The sequence below is a fragment of the Gracilinanus agilis genome, chromosome 6 (genome assembly GCF_016433145.1).
Source record: "Gracilinanus agilis isolate LMUSP501 chromosome 6, AgileGrace, whole genome shotgun sequence".
Classification (NCBI taxonomy): Eukaryota; Metazoa; Chordata; class Mammalia; order Didelphimorphia; family Didelphidae; genus Gracilinanus; species Gracilinanus agilis.
In genome coordinates, this window is record NC_058135.1 from 198,118,017 (window position 1) to 198,140,109 (window position 22,093).

At 34.5% G+C, this 22,093-nt stretch overlaps 1 protein-coding gene across 1 annotated transcript in view; it reads right to left on the minus strand.

The window, feature by feature from the left end:
- Window positions 1-1,084: 1,084 nt before the first annotated feature.
- PACRGL (parkin coregulated like) overlaps window positions 1,085-22,093 on the minus strand; it is a 31,113-nt gene continuing 10,104 nt past the window's right edge. Inside the window, exons 2-9 of the mRNA XM_044680870.1 lie at window positions 19,112-19,186; window positions 18,848-19,002; window positions 15,393-15,460; window positions 11,574-11,664; window positions 8,781-8,915; window positions 8,576-8,683; window positions 7,917-7,997; window positions 1,085-1,381 (exon numbers count right to left, since the gene is read on the minus strand). Coding sequence (XP_044536805.1) covers window positions 1,325-1,381; window positions 7,917-7,997; window positions 8,576-8,683; window positions 8,781-8,915; window positions 11,574-11,664; window positions 15,393-15,460; window positions 18,848-19,002; window positions 19,112-19,163 — 747 coding nt within the window. The 5' untranslated portion in view covers window positions 19,164-19,186 and the 3' untranslated portion in view covers window positions 1,085-1,324. The remainder of the gene's footprint in view (window positions 1,382-7,916; window positions 7,998-8,575; window positions 8,684-8,780; window positions 8,916-11,573; window positions 11,665-15,392; window positions 15,461-18,847; window positions 19,003-19,111; window positions 19,187-22,093) is intronic.

Sequence of the window (22,093 nt, forward strand, 5' to 3'; positions counted from 1 at the left end):
AGCTGTTTCCCCACTACAATTCATCCTTCACTCAGCAAATCAGTAAAACTTGCCTACTTATGGTTTCTCAAACAAGACACTCTAGTTCTGAACTCTGGGCATTTCCACTGGCCTTCCCCCTAGAATGTCCTCTCACCTCATCCTGCCTTCCTTCATGTCCCAACTAAAATTCCAAAGATTGCCTTTTGTTATACCCTCTTCATTTTAGTGCCTTCTGTTAATTATTTCAAATTTATCTTGTATGTAGTTTGCACCCAGCTCTTCATGTGTTGTCTCCCCAATTAGGTGGCCTCACACTCTTGATTGTTCTAGTACTGTCTTTTACCTTTCTTTGTAACCCCAAGTGCTTAAGCATAGTACTTGGCACATAGTAACCCTTAACTGGTTACTGACTAGTGGTAACTCTAACCAAAGAAATAACTGGAGTAATTTCTCCCTGGAGTAAGGCTGAGCTTCCTTAACCTCTTACAACCTGGGCTAATGTGAAGAACTCTTGTAGGTGTGATGTGGGAAATTAAGCAGAAAATAGGTGAAAACTACAACATATTTATTAAGTATTTTTAAGGGGGAAAAAAGGTTAACAAGTTAATACTAAAAAAAATGTGAATACAATTTCGAGTTGAATTCTTAAATATCCCAATTTATAAATCATTTCTTTTAGGTGAGGAAATAGAAAAAAATAACACATATATTACACAATACACCTAAACTCATTATAGTTTTATCAAGCTATAATAAAATAATAATTTACATGTTATAACAGAATTTATACTATTTGAAAAATTTCTTATTTTTGAAATGTTCTGGATGTTTCCACCCCAAGCATTCCAACATTATAAAAATACCTGTTTATAAGCAATAATTTATCAGTGAGTTACTAACAGTTCTTACTAATTTCTGTGACTCTGATAGGTCTAAAAATCCCTACCAAGTATGAGTATAGTTAAAAATTAGTGCAATCACTTAAGTGATATAACTAAAAGCCAAAGACATATAAATATCAAATCTGAAACTATAAACAAAATTGTGTTTATTAATACAGGCCAACTCTAGAAGAAAAAAAAACTATAATAAACCCACAAAATTGTACTATAGAACTGCTTTTAATAGCTTTCCATAATTTAACCATTTTCCCATGCTGATAAATGCTCCTTGACTATGATTCAGTGGAATCAATTTTGTGAATACATTTTTATCATGTAAATAACAAATGAGTAGTTGTGATAAAAAAGAAACCCAAATCCAAAAGGGATCCTATGATGTTCATCACAAGCTTCTGACATCTCTCACCACTTAGTCAAATGGTTTTTATCATTCCTTTGGTTTAAGAGCAGATGGAACAATAGGTTGGAATTTTAGCTTTGATAATCATAAGGCTGCCCTGTTGGTAGAAAATATTTCATATCATTAGTGTTGTGGTACTCATTAGGGTAGATGGATTCTATATTTAGTATACTTTTCTGAGACTATGAACAGAATTTACCAAAAGCTTATTTTAAAATGTAAACGAAACAAAAGAAAAATTTAATTTTTCTAAATAATTGAGTATATGTGCAGTATGCAGTATTAGCCATCAGCTATGATATATGAGTCAAATATGAACAACAAGTCTTATCAAAGTAGATTGTTCTTTCAATGTTGACTCTTGGAATTTGGGTATAGGTGAGAAAAGATATATGAAAGATATATGGAACACTTAGACTTTAGATGGTCTCCCCAAATTAAAGACAACCTAAGGTGGTTGTCATTAAGTCATGTCTAACTCTTTGTGGCCCCATAGGCCAATACTGGCCTTGGGATTTTCTTGGCAAAGATACTACAGCAGTTTGCCATTTCCTTCTCTAGTTACCTAAGGTTAAAACAACATGAAGACCATCCTATATAGAGAAAAGTCACAAAAACAGACTTCATTTAATACCTATATTCAAGTATAGTGAGTCAAAAATTTTTGAGCAAATTATGGCTTCTCACACAAAAAAATTTTAATTTATTTTCTTTTAATCTACAGTACACCCAATTAGAGAGGGAAAAAAATTGATTTAAATCACTTCTTTTTTAATCTTCAAAGAATTCATGATTCTGATACTGTGGGTGCTCCCACCACCAAGACTCATTACAAACCAATACCATGACTTTTCGAATCACTTGAATGGTTATGATTTTTTTTTTTTAAATCCACATCTGGTATCTAATCTTTTTAGTGATGAGCCTTTATTTAAAAACCTTTGCAGCTTAAGAGGATGTTTCAAAAGCTTGCAATACACTGGCATAATTTTTAAGAATTCAAAGTTATCTCTACATTATGTTGAAATAGCAAAGTTAATTCAAACTTAACTCCTTTTATAACTATTTTAAGGTATAAAAAGGGTAACAAAAGGAGGTCTTAAAACTTAGTTGAATTTTTTTAAACCCTTAACTTATCTTCTGTCTTAGAATCACTACTGTGTTTCAAGGCAAAAGAGTGGTAAGGGCTAGGCAATGGGGGTTAATTGACTTGCCCAGGGTCACACAGCTAGGAAGTGTCTGAGGCCAGATTTGAATCTAGGACATCCTGTCTCTGGGCCTGGCTCTCAATCCACTGAGCCACCCAGCTGCCCCCAATTGATTTCTGAAAGCAACTAAAACTGACGAATTCTCTGAGTATTCTGCTGCAAAGGGAAGCATCCAACCCTTCTAAATACAGTTTCAAATCTCCTCAATGTAATCCTATGAAGATTATTTTTCAAAATTCCTTCATCTCATTTGGGGTAAAAATAAAGAAAGAACCAGGTACATTTATTTATCTTACAAATCTTAGAAGTAGTGGCAGAATAGATAATTCATTTCTTTATTCTGTGCTATTTATATGCATAGATGGGTATTTTGCAGGGTAGAAAACACAATTCAAAGTCATTTCCACAAGAAACTTATACTAAAAAAAAGTGTCAAAAAGAATAAGAAAGCAAAGTATCTCACAATTAAGCTGTGATATCATCCTAATATTAGTAAAGTGGATAGAGTTGGCCTCTAACTCACAAAGATCAAGGTTCAAGGACCACTTCTATGACACCTCCTGATTGTGTGAGGGCTGGGCAAGTCACTTAACAATGATCTAGGCCAGTGATGGGCAAACTTTTTTAAAGAAGGGGCCCAAAGGAAAAGAAATACTCAATTGTCAGTCCATTTCTAAGGCAACTCTTTTGAAGTTTCATTGTATTGTATCCTACTCATTGTATTCATCAGATTAGGAATAATGTCACAGGGCTGGAAAGAATTTTAGCCCCCCCCCTCCCCTGCATCTGGTGGGGGGGTGGCGGGGGGGCTAGTTTGCCCATCACTGGTCTAGGCAACTTTCAAAGGCTAGAAGTAGTAGCAAAGATGATGATATCTGGATTAGCAGAAGTAATTTTCTCACTTGAGAGTTGTCTCTATTAATAAAATCACAGGTTCAATTCCTATCACCCTAACATAAACAACAGATGAAAAGGGAAAAAAGTCAAAATCATAGAGAACCTCAGAATAAAAAGGCACTTCTCCAAGGTAATATAGACTAAATGGAATTTGATAAAGAATCCTTTCTACATTTGTAACTAGCTAAATCCAGCCGCTGCTTCAAGGCTTTGATATAGAGGGAAGTTGTTACCATTTGGCCAGTCCTTCCACTTTAGAATAGTTTTATCATCAAGTTTTTTTCCTTACAGTGAACTCACCTATGAAAATGCCACAGTTTTGACTTTTAAAGGCAAACAGAATAAAGTGAATCCTGTCTTCCATACCACAGCTCTTCAAATACTTTGCCATCATTAAAATTATTTGGATTTTAAGTGTGGGGTGTTGAATTGGGTCAGATTTGCGATGGTTGGTAATGGAGTCGGAGCAAGGAGGAAGGGTAGGAGTGAATAGAATTCTTCCCCTTCCCCCCCTCTTGAAACAGAGGAGAAGGAAATAACAGTTAACTCCCTTTTAGGTCAAGTGATGGAGTCTGAACAAGCTTGACTAATCCAGGGCTAAATTGGTAGATAGATAGGAATTGATCCCACTGAGATTAGCAACTTCCACTATTTAAAAAATCTATTATTCCCTAAACCCTAAGATAGATAAAAAGTTTAGGTTATCTTCTCAATGCAGTAGAACTGCTCTCTGGACAACAGCTGTTCCAGTGCTTGCTTAGATGAAGTTTTTGCTTTGTTAATGTATATTGATGATAAGTATAGCCTAATATAACTTCACCCAGGCTCTCAAATCCAACTAGGAAAGGGATTTATTAATTTCAGGAAAACAGGGAGAGGGGAGGTGGATTTTAGGAATGAGTAGGTAAGCTATCTATCTAAAATCTCCAATAAACTTGTTGGCTTCACTTTCCCTAAAGGGGAAAGTGCTTTGAATAACTTAGCTTTTTTTTTATATATATATTTTTAAACCCTTAACTTCTGTGTATTAGTTCCTTGGTGGAAGAGTGGTAAGGGTAGGCAATGGGGGTCAAATGACTTGCCCAGGGTCACACAGCTGGGAAAGTGTCTGAGGCCAGATTTGAACCCAGGACCTCCCGTCTCTAGGCCAATAACTTAGCTTTTATCTCACTAACTAACCTTTCTCCTAATCTAATGTTACTAAAAGTTCAATGGTGATGGTGAAGATACAATCTTGATTGAAGATCTGTTGAGATCATGCAGGTAAGGTAATTTTTCCAGTGCTCACAACATGGTATAGTCTCTATGGAGTAAACCAGCAAAGTAACACTGCTCCCTGAGGTCAGAGATGAGCTAACAAAAAAAAAGCAATCTAACTCTATTTCCCAGCCCCTTGAACCCAAAAAAGTGTCCAAAGTGTCCTTAGCTTGGATGTCCTGCCTTTTTATACCCAGGTTCTTAACTGCCCCAATTGCCCTCTCTCCTGGAGTTCTGGGGGGCACTGTGGAATTCTGTGAGGCAACTTTAACCCCACTTAAGATCATGGATGTTACAGGGGCAAATATCAAATTAACTCTGCATTTAAATTTCTAAAGACAGTGGACTCATTTCCATGTGAAAGAAAATTTTCCTTTATGCTGATTTTCATGGAATTATCACAAAGTCATATAAGAACATTAAGTCAGCATAATAAGATTAAGAATAAAGAAAGTTATTCCCAATGTTTCATAAATTCCCTAGTCTAATCTTAAACTTTGATTAGAAAAATACAAAATAATGTATTTAAAATTAGGTGAAATGATTTCTACACACCCAGACTTATGACTCTGTGAAAATTCTTAATTCCAACATCTTTTAAATTTGCAAGGCTACATCACTTTTTATCTTGTACTATATTTCATTAAAGAATCAGAGCTCAGTGTTGAGGAAAGTCCTAATGGAAACTTGCTCTCTTAGAGGATGTTATCTCAAAAAGAATCCAGTATCATTTCTTTAGAGAAACATCTCTAAAATTGAACACACCACTTAAATTGTTCAAAAACACAAAACTCAGTTTACTAAATGAAATAACAATCATCAAAATATTACAAACCAATCCTATAATTTGAAAAGCTTTTAGAAAGTTTCCTTTTTAATGAGTTCAATTGATGTTACATGATTATAAATAAAACTAAAGTGGCCAATTGGATACTTAACTATATAACAACTGATTTCTGCAGCTCTTTAAAAAAAAAGAGGCAAGATCAAAAACTACAATTTAATGAGAAAAAGGTGACCATTTAAGACATCTGACATGGCCCTATATAGGAACATTATTTCTCTTTCTAATGTGGCAGAATAGAAATTTTGGAAAAACTAAAGTTATGTAGCAATATCATACCAGAATGTTACTATAGTTTTCAAGCACGAAGAAGTGAGGAAAAAGCATAGAATAGAATGAGAGATGGAGGAAAGACAGGAAGTAGTGCAGTGAGTTTCCAGCTGCAAACTTCAACAGATCTAGAAAATGCACCAGATCAAATCCTGATGAGGAAATCCAGAAAAAGTCAGTGAGTCCTTTGACCAGCCCAGCTGGCAAGGGTTGGGCCAGAAGGATGCAACACTAAGCACTCTGAAGCCTAGAGGCGATAAAGTAAGAAATAAAAGGTCTTAGCTTAGCATTGAGATACCCCTAGACCTTTGCAGGGGCACTGATGTGAGGAAAACTGCAGGATTCCTAGGCAGAAATTTTTTTTTTTCTTTTGTACTATCCCAAGGAGGAAGCTAGCAGCAAGAACAGTGGTGTGCTTCAGAGTGGGTCTCACTGCCAGCACCTAGATCAGCCCTGCAGAGTAACCAAGGCAAAAATCCCATAACAAAGGGGAGCCCACAATTCAGCCACTCTGAGCCAAGAACGTTTTCCACTGGCTAATGGGCTACCAGCAAGCTCCTCTTGCACAGACCTTGGTTAAGAACTTAAGAGCTCAGACTAGACCACATTGGGAGTACTGAAAGCCTGCAGGTCCCCAGACAGTCCCTGAGCTCCTAGAATATCCTTTGAAAGCAACAATAGAATCACACTAGACTTTCCCTTTAGAAGTGTTACAGAGTCCAGTCCTCACATCAAGTTTGAAGTCAGTAAACAGGCTAGAAGGAATAAACAAAAAACTGCATTATACTCAGTTATCTATGGTGGCAGAGATGTTTAAGATAAGTGCAGTATTAAAGAGTGACTTTAAAACATCCACAAGCAATGCCTCAAGGAATAAAAAATATTAAAGATGAAAGACTGAAAAAAAGAAATAATATAACCATTTTGTAAAATAGAACAAGGAAGGGAAAAAAAGATTACGAATCATTGGATCATCTCAATGACATAACCCAAAAAAAAAAAAAAAAAGGTCTAGATAGCATATTTCAAGAAGTCTTAAAAGAAAGCTACTTAGATCTCTCAGAATCAGAAGACAAGATAGAAACAGAAAGGATCTACCAGTGACCTTCCAAACCTGTAAATAAAAAGTCCCAGGAACTTCATAGCCAAAATCCAGAGTTTCTAGGTCAGAAAAAAAAATACGAATTCAAGTTCTATGAGGCCATAGTTAGGATCACCTAAAATTTAGCAGCCACCACCATTTAGAAGACCTTGAAATGTAATATTTCAAAAGGTAAAGGATATAAGTTCTTCTGGTCAAAAATAACTTACTCCCTCCCCCAAATAAGTATAATGCTATAGAAGAAAAAAACAGAACTCTAAAGAAATAGATGTACTTGATGGAAAAAAAAAAAGTCCAGTCATAGAGAAACTTTGAAATTCAAACATAGGAATGAAGTAAAACATTAAAAGGCAAACACGAATGAACAATGAGAAAAGAATAATAATTAAACAAAGATAAAAACTGCTTACATTTAAATATAAGGAGATAATACATGTGTCCCCTCTGAATCCTCTATCATCATCAGGATTCATAAAGGGAGTTCCAATAAGACAAGGCCTGGGAATGGTGATATCTTAATGACATTAAGAATATACACACATACACGCAAAGTTGGCTATGGAAATACATTTCACTCAGTAGGGAAATCAGAAAGAATAGAAAATTAGGACAACAAAATAAGTACATACAAAAACATCTGCAGCTCTTTTTTGGAGGTAGCAGAGAATTTGAGGGGCTGCTCATCAATTGGGAAATGGATGAGCAAGATATGGTATATAAATGTGATAGAATATTATTGTGCTAAGCTCTTATCAGCTAGTATTCTAGAGGTCAAACAATACATGTTTTCTACTTCCAGAAAGAGAAATGAAGAACTCAGAATGAGATAAATATTTTTGACTTGGATAAAGTAGAAGTTTACTTTGACTGGCTATACATATTTCTAATGGTTTTTTATTTTTCTTTTGCTCTCAACAGAGGGAGAAAAGAATGAGGACAGAGGGTGAGAAGATAGATTTTGAATTAAAACAATTTTTTTTAAAATAGTGACAGAAAATATGGAAGTTCACAATTACTTACAAATAAATGAAAGGAAGAATAAATTTCTACTCACACTTCCACCATGTTGTTCTAGCTTTTGTAAAGCATTGGTGATTGACTCTTTGAATTTCTTATCCATTAGCCTCTTCGAAAGCTTTAAAGAAATGACAAAAAAAATTCATCTGATAAGCAACAGATTATGCACAAGACACTGAAGAACACAAAGACAAAAATGAAATTGAAAAACTTAAATCATAATCATATAAAAACTTTCCAAATTTCACATTTCTTAAAAATAGGTTAAGGGGGTGAGGGGGAGATACCAGTGAGATTTTATGAAGCACATAGGTACTCAATTTCTTTTGAAGTAATTTTAAGTCTTCTCTTGAGAATTAACTTTAATAGAAATCTAAATACACTAGTGTAGTATTAAAAGGTACAGCTTAGAATTTAAAATTAGACAACCTAACATAGCTGGCCTCAAGTACAGAAAACCTAGGATTAGGTCCCTGCTCTGACATATACTGGATAGATGACCCTAAAGCAAATCATTTAACCTCTCAATATTCCAGGTAAAATTGTGACAGAGGCAAGTAAAAATTTTCAGAGTCAGATGGAATTTTTTCAGTATAAGTTAACTGATCAAATTTTATCAATGATATCAAAAGAACTAAAAAAGATTAGAGAATAGCACATAAAAGGGATATGATTACAAATATTTTTGATACTTACACTTGTAAGCAAGTGCTTCAGATGATCATTTAGAGAAGGCCCAACAACACCACTCAACTGTACTAAAGCATTCAATCCCCGTTCAAACACTTCTCCATCTGAATGTGTCTTTGTGGAAGAAGGGAAGAGAAGAATGATGAAATAAAATCAACATCAGTAACTATAGGTTAGAAACAAAAAATTAAAGAGAAAATAAAAAACATACCAGAGCTGCCTTCAACACTGGAATCAGTCTAGGTAACAGGGGCACAGTTTTTTCAGTAGCACCTTCAACCAAAAGTAATTCTTTAAAACCTTCTTTTGATACAAATGTATATGGATGTTTAGTCTCTCTTAGGCCCTGTTAAATATATAAAAATGTGATTTAAAAGAAATTTTGTCATACTAAAAAATAAATAATAGAAATCAGAGTATGGGGGGGGGGGGCGCAGGTGGGTGGTTGGAGAGCCTCAAATTCAAATAGAGATCCTGGATTCAAATCTGGTCTTAGACACTTCTTAGCTATGTGTCCCAGAACAAGTCATTTAATCCCAAATGCCTAGCCCTTACTGTTCTTCTTTCATGAGGGAGGGAGAGAAATCATTAGTATGCCTTTCTCTATACAAAAAGTACAATTTTAGTAATAAACTAGATACAACTAAAAACTGGGACCAAAAAGAAAAATTGGAATTAATTACCACCAGCTCCACCTCTTTTTCTGACCCTAAGGCCACAATATTCCCTTGGGAAGAGGAGGAGGTCTTCAAATTCAGAAGAAGAAGTTAAAATGGACATGAAGAAATTATAGGATTTTCAACTGTCAATTGTGTCTTTTTTATATATGAAAGTGTTGCTAGGAGCAGGTGCCAATGGTTATGAAATGCTTATCATTATATGGCCTTCGGGGGGCTGCTTTAACCTCTTGCTCCACCAGGAATCAGCCCAACCTATTCCAAGGTTGGTTAGATTTAAATTCTACTAACAATTTTTCAAAGTGACTATAATTTTTTCTTGGGGGAGGGGAATAATGAAATGTTATTATTCTCCTTTTTTGTAACAGTTTTCTGAAAGATGGCTATTTTTCACATTTCTTAGGTTTAAAAAAAAGGCAACCGTATAGAGTAGAAATAGTACTTCTTTTCAAAGGATTGGACTTTGAGTGCCACCTGTTATATACAATATCTAGTTATGGGACCAAGGACTGAGACCTTAGATAATTTCATCATCTTTTAAAATAGGGATAACTAATACTTTACCCACTCTTAGGAATGCTATGAGGAAAGTGATTTTTATATATAAAGCACTGTAAAATACTACAAAGCACCATAAAGTACTATACTATAACTATTTTTAGTATACTTTTAATACAAACTGATATTCTGTTATACTTTATAAAAAGAGATCCCATAAAGTTGTTAGTGAAAGAAGAGACAAAAAAAAAGACTATCACAGTCTGCAAATTTCTCAGAAACATAAAAGAGACAAAACACTTATTATCTTTACAGAATAGATAAAATGAGAAGGCATTTTCCCAAAGTCTATTTCCCTGCACAACATGGTAAATTAGAGAGAACTCATCAGGGAGTTGAAGTACCAGGCTGTGTGACTCTGGGAAAATCCCTTAAACTCTCAGTGCTGCAGGCAACCCTTTAAGCCTGAGCCTGTAAGCTTCAAAAACAAAAAACAAAAAACAAAAAAAACACCCATTTGCATTGGTAGAGGATTTTCATATGGTAGAGTCTCTCAGCAAGTTTCCTCATTGATAATATTAAACATCTAGTTAAAAAAAAATTCCCTCTCAAAGCCTTCCTCTTATTTCTATTAATACAATAATAGGAAGGGCAATTTTTTATTTGAAAATATCTTTTGATTACAAACTCTTTGATCATTTCTTATTACATTATTATCTATTAATATTAACATCCTGAACACATTAAGTTAAGACTAATCATTTGCTTAACAAGGGATATTAAAGTGTAAAAAAAATACTGACATTTACTTTGTATAGTCCTCAAAATGTATAATAACCATAAGTGGTAGGCTTATGTTTTTCCCCATAAGACCTATTATTATTCTCATTTTAAAGCACAGGAAACATTTCATTGGAAGGTAAGTGACTTCTCCAAAATCACACACAATTAATCTGATGAAAAGCTGGGACTCAAATTCAGGTCCTATGATTATAGTAAGTCAATCAATTAAAAAGCACTTACTCTGTCTGTTTTAGGTAGCAGGCACCATGCTAAACTGTAGAATAAGGTATATTTTTAAAAAAAAGATGAAAATACTGACCCTGCCCTAACTGAGCTCACATTCTGAAGGGTGAGACAGCATATAAATAATTAGGTACTTACAAGAACAGATAGGAAATAAAAAATCTTCTGAGAGAAAGGCGACTTCCTGCTTCTGTTGGGCTTAAACTAAGACTGGGGGTAAGGAGACCAAGAGGCCGAGAAGAAGCAAAGAATTCCAGGCATAGGAACCAGCCAAAAGATAAACAAAATTTAACTAACATGCATTTGTACTCTCTTCTCCAAAAAAGTTTACAAAAATAATGTCTTTCAATATGAAAAACTTTAAGTTTTGTTATGAAAGAATACTGACATTTTAATTTATTAAATGGATGAGTTTCTTATAAAATTCATTAGACAAAAAATTTTAAATGTGGTTTTAAAACAGATCAAGTATGTCTCCATACATTTAAATAAAGTTCTGTTAGTACAGTTGAAGTATTTTCTTCTGTTTATAAATCACATACTTGGATTTTTTAAAAATCTATTTAAAATTGTTTTTCTTCATCTATAATAAATTCATGTCTACACAGATTAGTTTCTTATAGTTTATGAAACAGTTTATAATTAATCCTTCAGCAATGAGTAAAGGTAGCATTCCAATATCATTGTTTCCTATTTAAATACCAAAAAGACCAAATGAACTCCATGAAATTCTCTTATTTCATTACCTAATAAATATTATACCATTAAAAAGTTTCCCTAATAATTGAGGGAAAGTACTTTACCTCTGCTAACGTAATAAGAAGAGGATCAAATGGAAGAGTTTCAGGAAGACAATCCCATTGTAATTTGTGTTTTACTGAACCATGTACCAACCTAAGATATAAAAGGCAATTATTTGTAAATATTCTTAATACAATTAACTATCACAGAGGCTCTACAAAATGCAATTACTTTGTAACTTTCTAGTATACAGTAATGTTGTCAAATGATAAAAATCTTTTAGAGCATCTTTCAAAGTAGTTTTTCCTTCTCCTAATAAATTTTTGATAGGTTCATGATCAAGTAATACTCATTTAATAGAGGAGATACTGTGCTGTAGAGCAAAGTACACTGGATTCAGAGTAAGAGAGTTCAGTTTGAAAAACTAAGTAATCTTAGGCAGGCAATTTAAACTCTTAGGTCTCATTTTCATGTAAAAAATGAAGGGTTTGAACTTGGTAACCTTTAGCTCTGAATCTGTAATCTTATAGACTAAGTCAACTAAATTTTATCTCTGCAGGGGACGTTAAGATACACCATAAAGGAACTCCAGCCAATTAAATAGATGGTCCTTAACCTTAATATCTGTCTTAACATTTACATTATTGTTACAACCAGCAAAAATATAAAAATATTTTATTCAAGGACAGAAAAAAAGTTGCTAATTTAAATAAAAACTGAATGCAAAGTTTCAAATAAAACCAACCATCAAGTATGGGGGAAAAAATTTATAGTGGGCCTTCACTTGAAAAGCATTCTATATGAAGATTCAGACCATAGAAGGATATTTATTGATCATGAACAAAGACAGCAAGACTTACATATGATCCTGAGGAAGAATATCTGCATGAATTGAACATCTGTCCAGCTATAAGGGCAAGAGTTGTGTGGTAATAATAGTGACAATAAAAAAAAAAAAGCCAACAGTACTACAATAGGGGATTTGTTATTTACTCCCCCTCGCCAAAATTTATGACTGCCTGACCTTAGGGGAGGAATAATGAAACAGTTAAGAAATATGGCAAAGAATAAAATTTTGGGTATTGAGAAATTAGAATCCAGCTATATTCGCCTAAGAATGAATCCCCATGGCTGTTGGCAAGAGCATAAAGAATCAAAAAATGTACAATCCTGATAGGTTGCTCTATATTAATCTACGACTGAGGGACCTCCATGGTATATGGTGAAAAGGCAGGTAACAATGTGGACAAGTACCAGGGCTAATTACAAATGGGGATGGCATCTAATATGTCCCTCCTGAGCCTTCTCAACTCTAGTATAAATAACCACCAAGCCTCATATGGCACGATGATGGATTCCATTCCCTGCAAACTCTCCAGCTAATGATTACATTAACAACAAACTTAAAATATGGTGCATTTTAAGTTTGCAAAGCATTTTCTCATTTGAACCTTATAATAACCCTGTAATATGGGGTACTATAGATATTATTCTAATTTACAATTGAATGAAGAAACTGAGGAATAGAAAAGATCAAGTGCCTTATCTATGGTCACATGACTATTAATACTCAAGGTATGATTTAAGTCTAGCACCATATTCACTGTCTCTTCCTAAAACGTGATTCCCAGAATTGAATATTTCTTCTTTGATGGTATCACCAGGGTAGAAGACAGATGGATTATAGCCTCTCTAGTTCTAGACATTAAACATTTAAGGTAGCCTATAATTTATTTGGGAATCAGACGCAGTAGTGGTATCACTGGATCAAAGGGTACACACAGTTTTAGCCATTTGGCCATAATTCCAAATTGCCCTCTAGAACAGTTACGAAAGTTCACAACTCAAACAACAATGCATTAATGGCCCAATTTTGCCACATCCCCTCCAACATTTACAACTGTCCTTTAATGCCATATTGGTCAATCTGATAGGTGGTGAGGTGGTACCTGAGAGTTGCTTTAATTTGAACATTTTTTCATATGATTATTGATAACTGATTTCTTCATCTGAAAACTGCTTGCTAACATCCTTTGACCATTATTTGTCAACTGAAAAATGGCTTAGTTCTCTACAAATTTGAGAAATTAGACCTTTATCAGAGACATCTGTTATAAAATTTTTCCCAGTTTGTTGATTCCCTTCTAATTTTGGTTACATTAGTTATGTTTGCTTTTTTTTTAAACTTAATATAATCAAAATTACTTATTTTAAAACATCTTTAAATGCTATCTCTTGTTTGGTCATAAATTCTTCCCCTCTCCAAAGATCTGCCAGGTAAACTATTCTAGGTTTTCTTAATTAAGTTATGATATCATTCTTTATATCTAAACCATATATCCATTTTGATCGTATCTTGGTATATTGGTCTATACTTAGTTTCTACCATACTATTTTCTAATTTTCCTAGCAGTTTCTGTTAAACAGTGAGTTGTTATTCCAAAAGTTGGGGTCTTTGGTATAAGAATTAGGAAAGCCAGTCAATGAATGTTATATGTCTTTTTGTCCCATCCCCTATCCTTACATTGGGTTTATAAAACCTTAGGTTGCTAAGGTTATTTACCCCTGTATACTATATACCTAATCTATTCCATTGATCTACCATTCTACTTCTTGGCCAGTACCAACCAGACTGTTTTGATAATTACTGTTTTAAGATACAATTTGAGACCTGGAACTGCTAAGCCACCATTCATCACATTTTTTTTTCATTAGTTCCCTTGATATATTCTTGACCTTTTGTTCTTCCAGATGAATTTTGTTATTTTTTCTAGTTCTATAAAATAATTATTTAGTAGTTTGATTGGTATGGCACTGAGTAAATTAATTTAGGCAGAACTGTCATTTTTATCATATTAGTTCTGCCTAACCATGAGAAATTAATTTTTCCAATTGTTTAGATCTGACTTTGTGTGAAAACTGTTTTGTAATTGTGCTCATATAATTCTTGGATTTGTCTTGGTAAATAGATTCCCAGGTATTTTATTTTGCCTAGATATATAGAATTTCTCTATCTCTTGCTGCTGAACTTTGTTGGCAACATATAGAAATGTTGATGATTTATATGGCTTATTTTGTATCCTGCAACTTTACCAAAGTTATTCATTTCAACTAGTTTAGTTGATTCTCTAGGATTTTCTAAGTATACCATCCTGTCATCTTCAAAGAGTAAGTTTAGTTTCCTCATAGCCTACTTCAATTCTTTCAGTTTCTTTTTTCTTTTCTTATACTAAAGCTAGCATTTCTAATAAAATATTATAGTGGTGATAATGGGCATCCTCGTTTCACTCCTCAACTTATAGAGATGGCTTCTAACTTATTCCCATTGCAGATGGTACTTGCTGATGGTTTAGGTAAATACTACTTATCATTCAACCCAAGACTTCATTTAGGTTTTGTGTTGCCATATCACAATGTTGACTCTTATAAAACTTGTAATCCACTAAAATCCAGTCTAAAGCATGTCTAGATATCTTGTTCTCTTGCCATGCCTCCCAAACATAAAGTTCATTTTCTAAATTCAAATATAAGAACCTACACATTTACTCCTGTTAAACTTCATTGTATTAAATTCATTGAAAAGTTCTAGCACATCCTGTTCCTTTTTGGATTCCGAATATGGCATTTTACAAGTATAAGATCAGCAAACTGGATAAGAATGAAACAAATTATGTCTTTGTTCAAGTCACTGAAAAAAAAAAAAGTTAAATGGTATGGGATCAAGCACAGGTAAACTAGGATACTCCAATAGAAAACTCCTTCTAAGATGACAATAAATTCCAAAGGCAATTGCTATTCTTCATATAATCTACAAAAATTATTTAATGTGATTAAAGTCATTTAAAGAATATATGGTCTTTTATGTTTCTAATTGATTTTACCTGCAAGGAATACCTCCTTTAGAGTAAATAGCAGCAAAAGCAGATGGAGCTCGTGGCTGATCACCAAACTGAAATGAAATTAAGAAAAAAATGTACGTATTAAGATTTCGCATATGAGCATCGTACTGTTGCTTCTTCATGGTATGTAAGGAATGACTGAATAGGGTAGGAAGGGATTATATACAGGGACAGAGGAAAAAAATCACTTTAGATTTACAACACTGGTTAAAAAAAATACATGCTGAACTTTCTTGGTTTTATATTTTTCAAAAATATTTAGATTCTAGTTTTCCATCATTTCAACTATGTTATGAATTAGTGTAGTCCCAGGGTCTACCCTTCATGTGAACTAGTTATAATGCAGTATAAATACACATGCTTAAAAGAATTCTTGTCATTAAGGCACATAGGTAGTAAATCACATTTTCTAGTCACCTAGAGGTAATATAATACTTCACCAAAAAAAATTCATTTTAATTTTCCAAACAAGACAGAGTTCAAGGAAATTCATCCTAAACAACATTTTCTTTTTCACACAGTGCTGGCAACAGAATATATCTGCTGAGAACCAGCCTAAGTACAGGAAAGTTTATTAGTCGAGCATAAGTCACCAACTTGATACCTGAATTCTTTAGCAACACATAAAACAAAAGAAAAATACAAAGATTGCTCGCTCGGTCCTGTATGACTTTCTAATATATTTGACAGTGTAGTCAAGTAGTAGAAAAAGAGGCATAGTGATAATCATTATAGCCTATAGAATATCTACAAATATTAACTGTTAGTGAATATGAGATCTTTGACCATGACCAATAAGTAAACATATAACTGGAAAAAATTATTATCAAGCCTTACACTGAAGAACTTAAAATTGAAGGTTTACTCACAGTTTCTTGTTGGAGGAATAAAGGAATTAGAATTCATTTTATTATATATACAAGGGGAAAAAAATAAACATTTCATAGAATACAAATATCTTATATCATAATGCACATAATAAGCATATCTAAGACAACCATGAGAATAACTGCAGTTTGTTTACCAACATCTGCTGCACAGAAGGACTAATACTAAAAACCCTCCAAATTATTAACCTGGAGTCAAGGCAAAGATGGAAAAAATCTCTCTCTCTCTCTCTCTCTCTCTCTCTCTCTCTCAGAAGATGACTATTTACTATGTGAGACATTTCAGTATCAGCTATATATAATCCAAATGTCAAATTATCAAAAATCAAATTAGAAAATTAAAAATATAATAAAAGTAAAGTCATAACCTGATTGATTTAAATAATACGCAGCAATAAAAATGGAAAACAGGTAAAAAACACTTATACACCATTGTTCCTTAAGAAATCTAACCAACATAAGCTAATTGTCAAGACAAAACTATCAAAACTACTATACCTACAAAAAACAAAAGAAATAAAACCCACAACTTACTTCAGGGCCAACAAACAATATGGTCTTCAGACTAAATGGAGAAATATGGAAGCAAAGGAGAATACTGGTTTAGAGTAAAATCTGGGAGGCCCTAAGGAATGTTTTGAGAATAAGATGATAAGTTTTAGATATAATAAAATTAAAATCCAAGTTACATACCTGCTTTCCTATGTCTATAAATTTTTTATGAGAATAATCTCATCAAAAATATATAATATTTTCAAGAGCTACAATTATGAATACTTTTTTTGTATGATTCTGATTACTAAGCCAACCAAAAAAGGGAAGATGTATGTTTACCACTATCAGGGAGTCTGTTTAGCAGAGTTAATTGATAGGTGGTGAAATTGATTAGATGTTACCATTTGCTGACAACAATTATGCTGATAGCAATATTACAAAAAGTGGTCGCCAATTATTAACCCTTAAGCCAGAAAAACTATTAGAGCTTTTTAACAATTTTGTTTAATTGGAATATTAGTAAAAATAGGGAAATGCAGAAGGGAAAGAGGTAAGGAGATTGCCTAGCCTACCCTAAATGCTGATCCGGTGAAATGAAGCTTGCTCCCGACAGAATTCCAATCTCCACATGGGAATCCTAGTCACTCAAGGTCCCAAAGCAGAAAAACCCTCATGATCTAAGCTCACCAAGGCAGCAATGAACCCAACAAGCACGAACCCAACTCCAAGAAGCTCCAAAACCAAAAACTCCAGTCAAAAGGCCCAAAGCTCCAAGTTGAAGAAGCCATCCTCCAAAGAAGTCCAAAAGGAGAAGATCTAAGGAATAGAGACTCCAAAGGAGAAGCCTCTTTGACAGGAAGTTCAGGACTTTTTATAGTCCTTTTTTCCACGTCACTTCCTGTTCCTTCCCCACTTTACAGGAACCAATCACAATCTATAGCACTGCCCTGGGAGGATGGGGGGAGGAGGAGGCAGTGGTCTCTGGAGTTGTCACCCACTCTAGCAATTGACTTGTGAACTCTCATACTTAGTGACTCATAAGGTAATAAGTAGGAGTACTTAAGTTTTTGATTAACTTAAAAGTCCCTGATTGATAGACAAAGAGAGTTTGATTAACTCTTCACAGTACCAAGCTCTAAAATAGTATATAGCTACCTACAGCATATTCATAATTACTCAAGAAACTGTCCTAAATATACACAAAGGAAAACACACAAGTGGATAACAAATGTCAGTAGTTCAGTCAGTATACATACATGATATTCAATATGTACAACCTAAAGAGTTGCTCAATCATTATGTAAAGTGGTAATGAACTTAACTGAATAACTGACTTGTAGATTGCAATACTTTTAAGGACCTTAAGCTTCAGTCTGAAACTAAGATTTATCTCTCATATCTGTCTTTTTCTTGTGGTGTTTAATGGCTATGAGTAATGAAATATCACAGTCTCTGAAGAATTAAAGTTGAAAAATAACCAAAGGGCAATGGAAAAGTGCACATTGGGTATGAATCCAACACATTACCAAAGCAACTGGTGCAAAAAAGAAATGACATAAAAGATGTCATCAATAGATTTGTGACCAGACAAAAAGTGGGCTAGTCACATAACAAGAGTAATTTTCATTCTTCCAAAATGGTGCTGGTTCCATAATTTGTTTTAACAGCAGAACTGAGAAGTTTAAAGGAGATAAATTTCTGCTTACTATAAAGAAGAACTTGCAAATGATTAAAATTGTTCAGTCAGAGTTTGGATGACAACTGGTGTCACAGAAAGGATTACAGGTATCATAGAAAGGATTCATGCAACCAGTAGAGAATTGAATTAAAAGATTTCCAAGGTAATCAATAAAACATTTTGAGATGTATTTTATTTTGGTATTCTTAATCATTCCTCCTCTTTACTCCCATACTTCTTTATTATATCTATTTAAAATTGGGGTGAAGAAAATCAAGATATCAGAGAGATATAACACCATCCCATATTCAATTTTTTTCCTTTTCAAAAAGGTAAAATGAATAATATGTAAATTTAAAAGTATTCTTTCCACTTACTGGGTCAATAGTTTTAGGATTAAGCTTATCACTTGGTCGAGGGTGAGGTTTCCTTACAGAATCTGGAGAATTCTTGGAAGGTAATAACTTGTTTTGGTGTGCTACAGATCTATGTTTTTCTTGGGAACCTGATGACATTCTGTGTTCATAGTTTCCTGTGTATTGAAAAAAGAGTAAAATAAGGTTCAACTACTGTACCCTTACGTATATAAAAATGATACCATTAGAAAATATGCCAAAATTATTCCTGAGTATTCCAAATACCTGTCACTCTGTTTCTCATCTGGAGGCTTCCATGACTCTCTGATTTGTGCATTCTTGCTATTTTAGTTTTGGCTCCTAAAATTAAGAAAAAATTATTTTAGTCACTTAAAAAAATCTATTAACAGCAGCAAGGCACTTAAGTAGCAGATCCATAAGAAAGAAGGGAGAATTAATTTACTACTTGCCAGTCACTGTACTAAACACTTTTACAAAACTCTCTTTTGATTTGCACAACTCTTGGAAGTAGATACTACTATTGGAATCCCTATTTTACAGTTGAGGAAACTCAGGCAAAGAGAGGTGGACTAAGTACCTGAGGCCATATTTGAACTCAGGTCCTCCTTTACTCCAGGCCTGCATTCTTATCCACTAGCTGGCAACAATACATTTTTCTTGAGTAGTTTAAAAGAGAAATGACAATTATGAGAGCAGAATTTATGACATGCAAAGGAGAAATAATTGGCAAACACAAAAACTTAAATGGGTGATAACAAATCTCACACAAAAAAAGAAAGAAAACAAATACATGTAAGTAAAGGAAAATCTAAACAAGAAACAAAATCAATAACATTAAAAGAAAATATGCTCTTTCTAAGCAAAACATACTGATTAAGATGGCAGGATGTACAGAAATAACTTAAAAATTATAGGTCTCCCAGAAAAAGGAAACAAGTCAAAAAACCTAAGCACCACAACACTAGAATACAAGAAAATTGCTAAAAATTTCTAAATGCAGAAATTGAAATACCAAATGAAAGGATTCACAAATTGCTTAAAAAAAAAAAACCCAGGATTACTAACACCAAAATGCATAATGGTTAAATTTAATGATTTAATTCATAAAGAAATTTGATAAATTATCAGGAGAAAGCTTTTCAAATATCAAGACAGAAAAATGTGAATAAGACAAAATGTTCTGCACCCACCAGAAAACACAAGGAAAAATGGACAGGATAAAGCCCAAGGTTACCTCCCCTGCAAAACTGAAAAAAAGTTGAGTATTCAATAATAAAGAAGCATTTGAAACATTCTTAGAAAGAAAATCAAACCTGAAGAAATTACTTCCTTTTGAACACTTCAAACAACAGAAATTCAAGAATAACTCTTAACAATCAGATTACTATAGCAGTCAACAGCTGAAAGAGCAATAAGATAATTTTTCTAAAAGTACATAGACAAGGAAACAATAGTGAAGGCAGAAGTCAGAGACCTGGAACCTGGTGGCACACTTCCTACAGATGAGTTGGTGATTTCAGTGGGCCTCTGTTAAGAAATGTAAAGGCATATGAAAGAGTGGAGGGAAGCAGGAGGATAGAAGGGAGCATATGAGGTGTCAAGGTCAAATGGAAGACTAGTAATAAAAGGTGAATCCTGTGGTCTCAGGAATGGTCAGCAGATGAGGAGGTGAGGTAGAAAGTGAGGAGGAAGAAGGGAGGAGGAATGGAAAGGAGGCAGGGAAGAGGGAGGCTGTGTGTGGTGGGATAGGATTCCTCTGCTGAAATGTTCCTATTGCTGAAGAGAGGTTCATTTATTTGACCTCTCAAGGTGAATGTTAAAAAGCAAATACCTAGGTTCAGAAAAATTTTTTAAATTAGTCTTCAGGGAAATGATACAATCACATAGGCTTTATTGTTATGTCATGCAGCAGGCAAAAAGCAAAGCATATACACACAGAATTGCCATATAAAGAGATGGAGGAGGTCTATCCCAACATGCAAGAAACTCAACCCAGAGGAAGGGTGAGGGAGATGTGTTGGGAAGGGAACAGACTCAAAGTTGGGATTCAGGTGGCAAGATTATATACACAAAATGGATTTGGTTAAGAACGGGTAATCAGTGGCAGACATAAGATGGGCATTCTTAATCAGTCAGATGTGGTGGAAAAATTCTTGGGGTCCCTTCTTGATACCAGGCTTGGGTGAAGTTTGGCTAGGGAGAAGGCAAACTAGTGAGAGAGTCTAACATAACTATGGCAGCAGTAGAATGACTCATGGTGCCTGCAGCAAGTAAAGAACTTATCCATTCTAAAAGCTATAAGCCTTATCTATCTGATAAAGAACAGTGGAAAAGTGAGTTTTTAGTGGAAAAGAACTAAAAATAGAAAAGAAAGAGTCTAGTTTGCCTACAAGTTTCTAAGGACCACTTAGGGCTAAGAGATTCCATATTAAAGTCCTATCAGGACAGGGACTTGTGCTGGATGTGTTTATTAAGCAAGGTATCTGGAGCTAGAAAAGCCCATTCATCCTACCTGGGGCTAGTGGGGATAGGCAGAGCTATGAATCCCTGAGGTAACTGGCAACCAGGGAAATGGGAGGACATTGACCTAGAGAAGAGATTCTGAGGCAAATGAGAAAAGAAGGTAACCCAGGAGGGCTTGGGGTGGGGGGAGGGGAAGGGGGTTAACAAGTCAGTCAAAGGTAAGCTCATCCTCAGGGAAGTGTGATGGGAGATATTCAACCAACAGGCAGTGTTCTTTCTCCCTGTTACCTGTTGGAACTGGCACTTTTTTTGAGAGTGAGACACAAAGGAAAAGCAAGTGCTACAAGGCAGTGGCAGAAACTTCTTGGAGAGAAATGCCCAAAATGGGTACTTGGGAAATTATGACTCCATGAAGAATATAGAGACTAAGGGAGGAACTAGATAACTATACAGGTTATGAACCACAGAATATGGGTCCAGAGTAGAAAGGAAGACAGTATAGATAAGGAAAGAGAGAAATTTTCTCTAGAACAGGAAGGAAGGAAGGAAGGAAGGAAGGAAGGAAGGAAGGAAGGAAGGAAGGAAGGAAGGAAGGAAGGAAGGAGAAATGTTTAAAAACTAATGAAGAGGGGGCAGCTGGGTAGCTCGGGGGTAGCTCAGTGGAGTGAGAGTCAGGCCTAGAGACAGGAGGTCCTAGGTTCAAACCCGGCCTCAGCCACTTCCCAGCTGTGTGACCCTGGGCAAGTCACTTGACCCCCATTGCCCACCCTTACCAATCTTCCA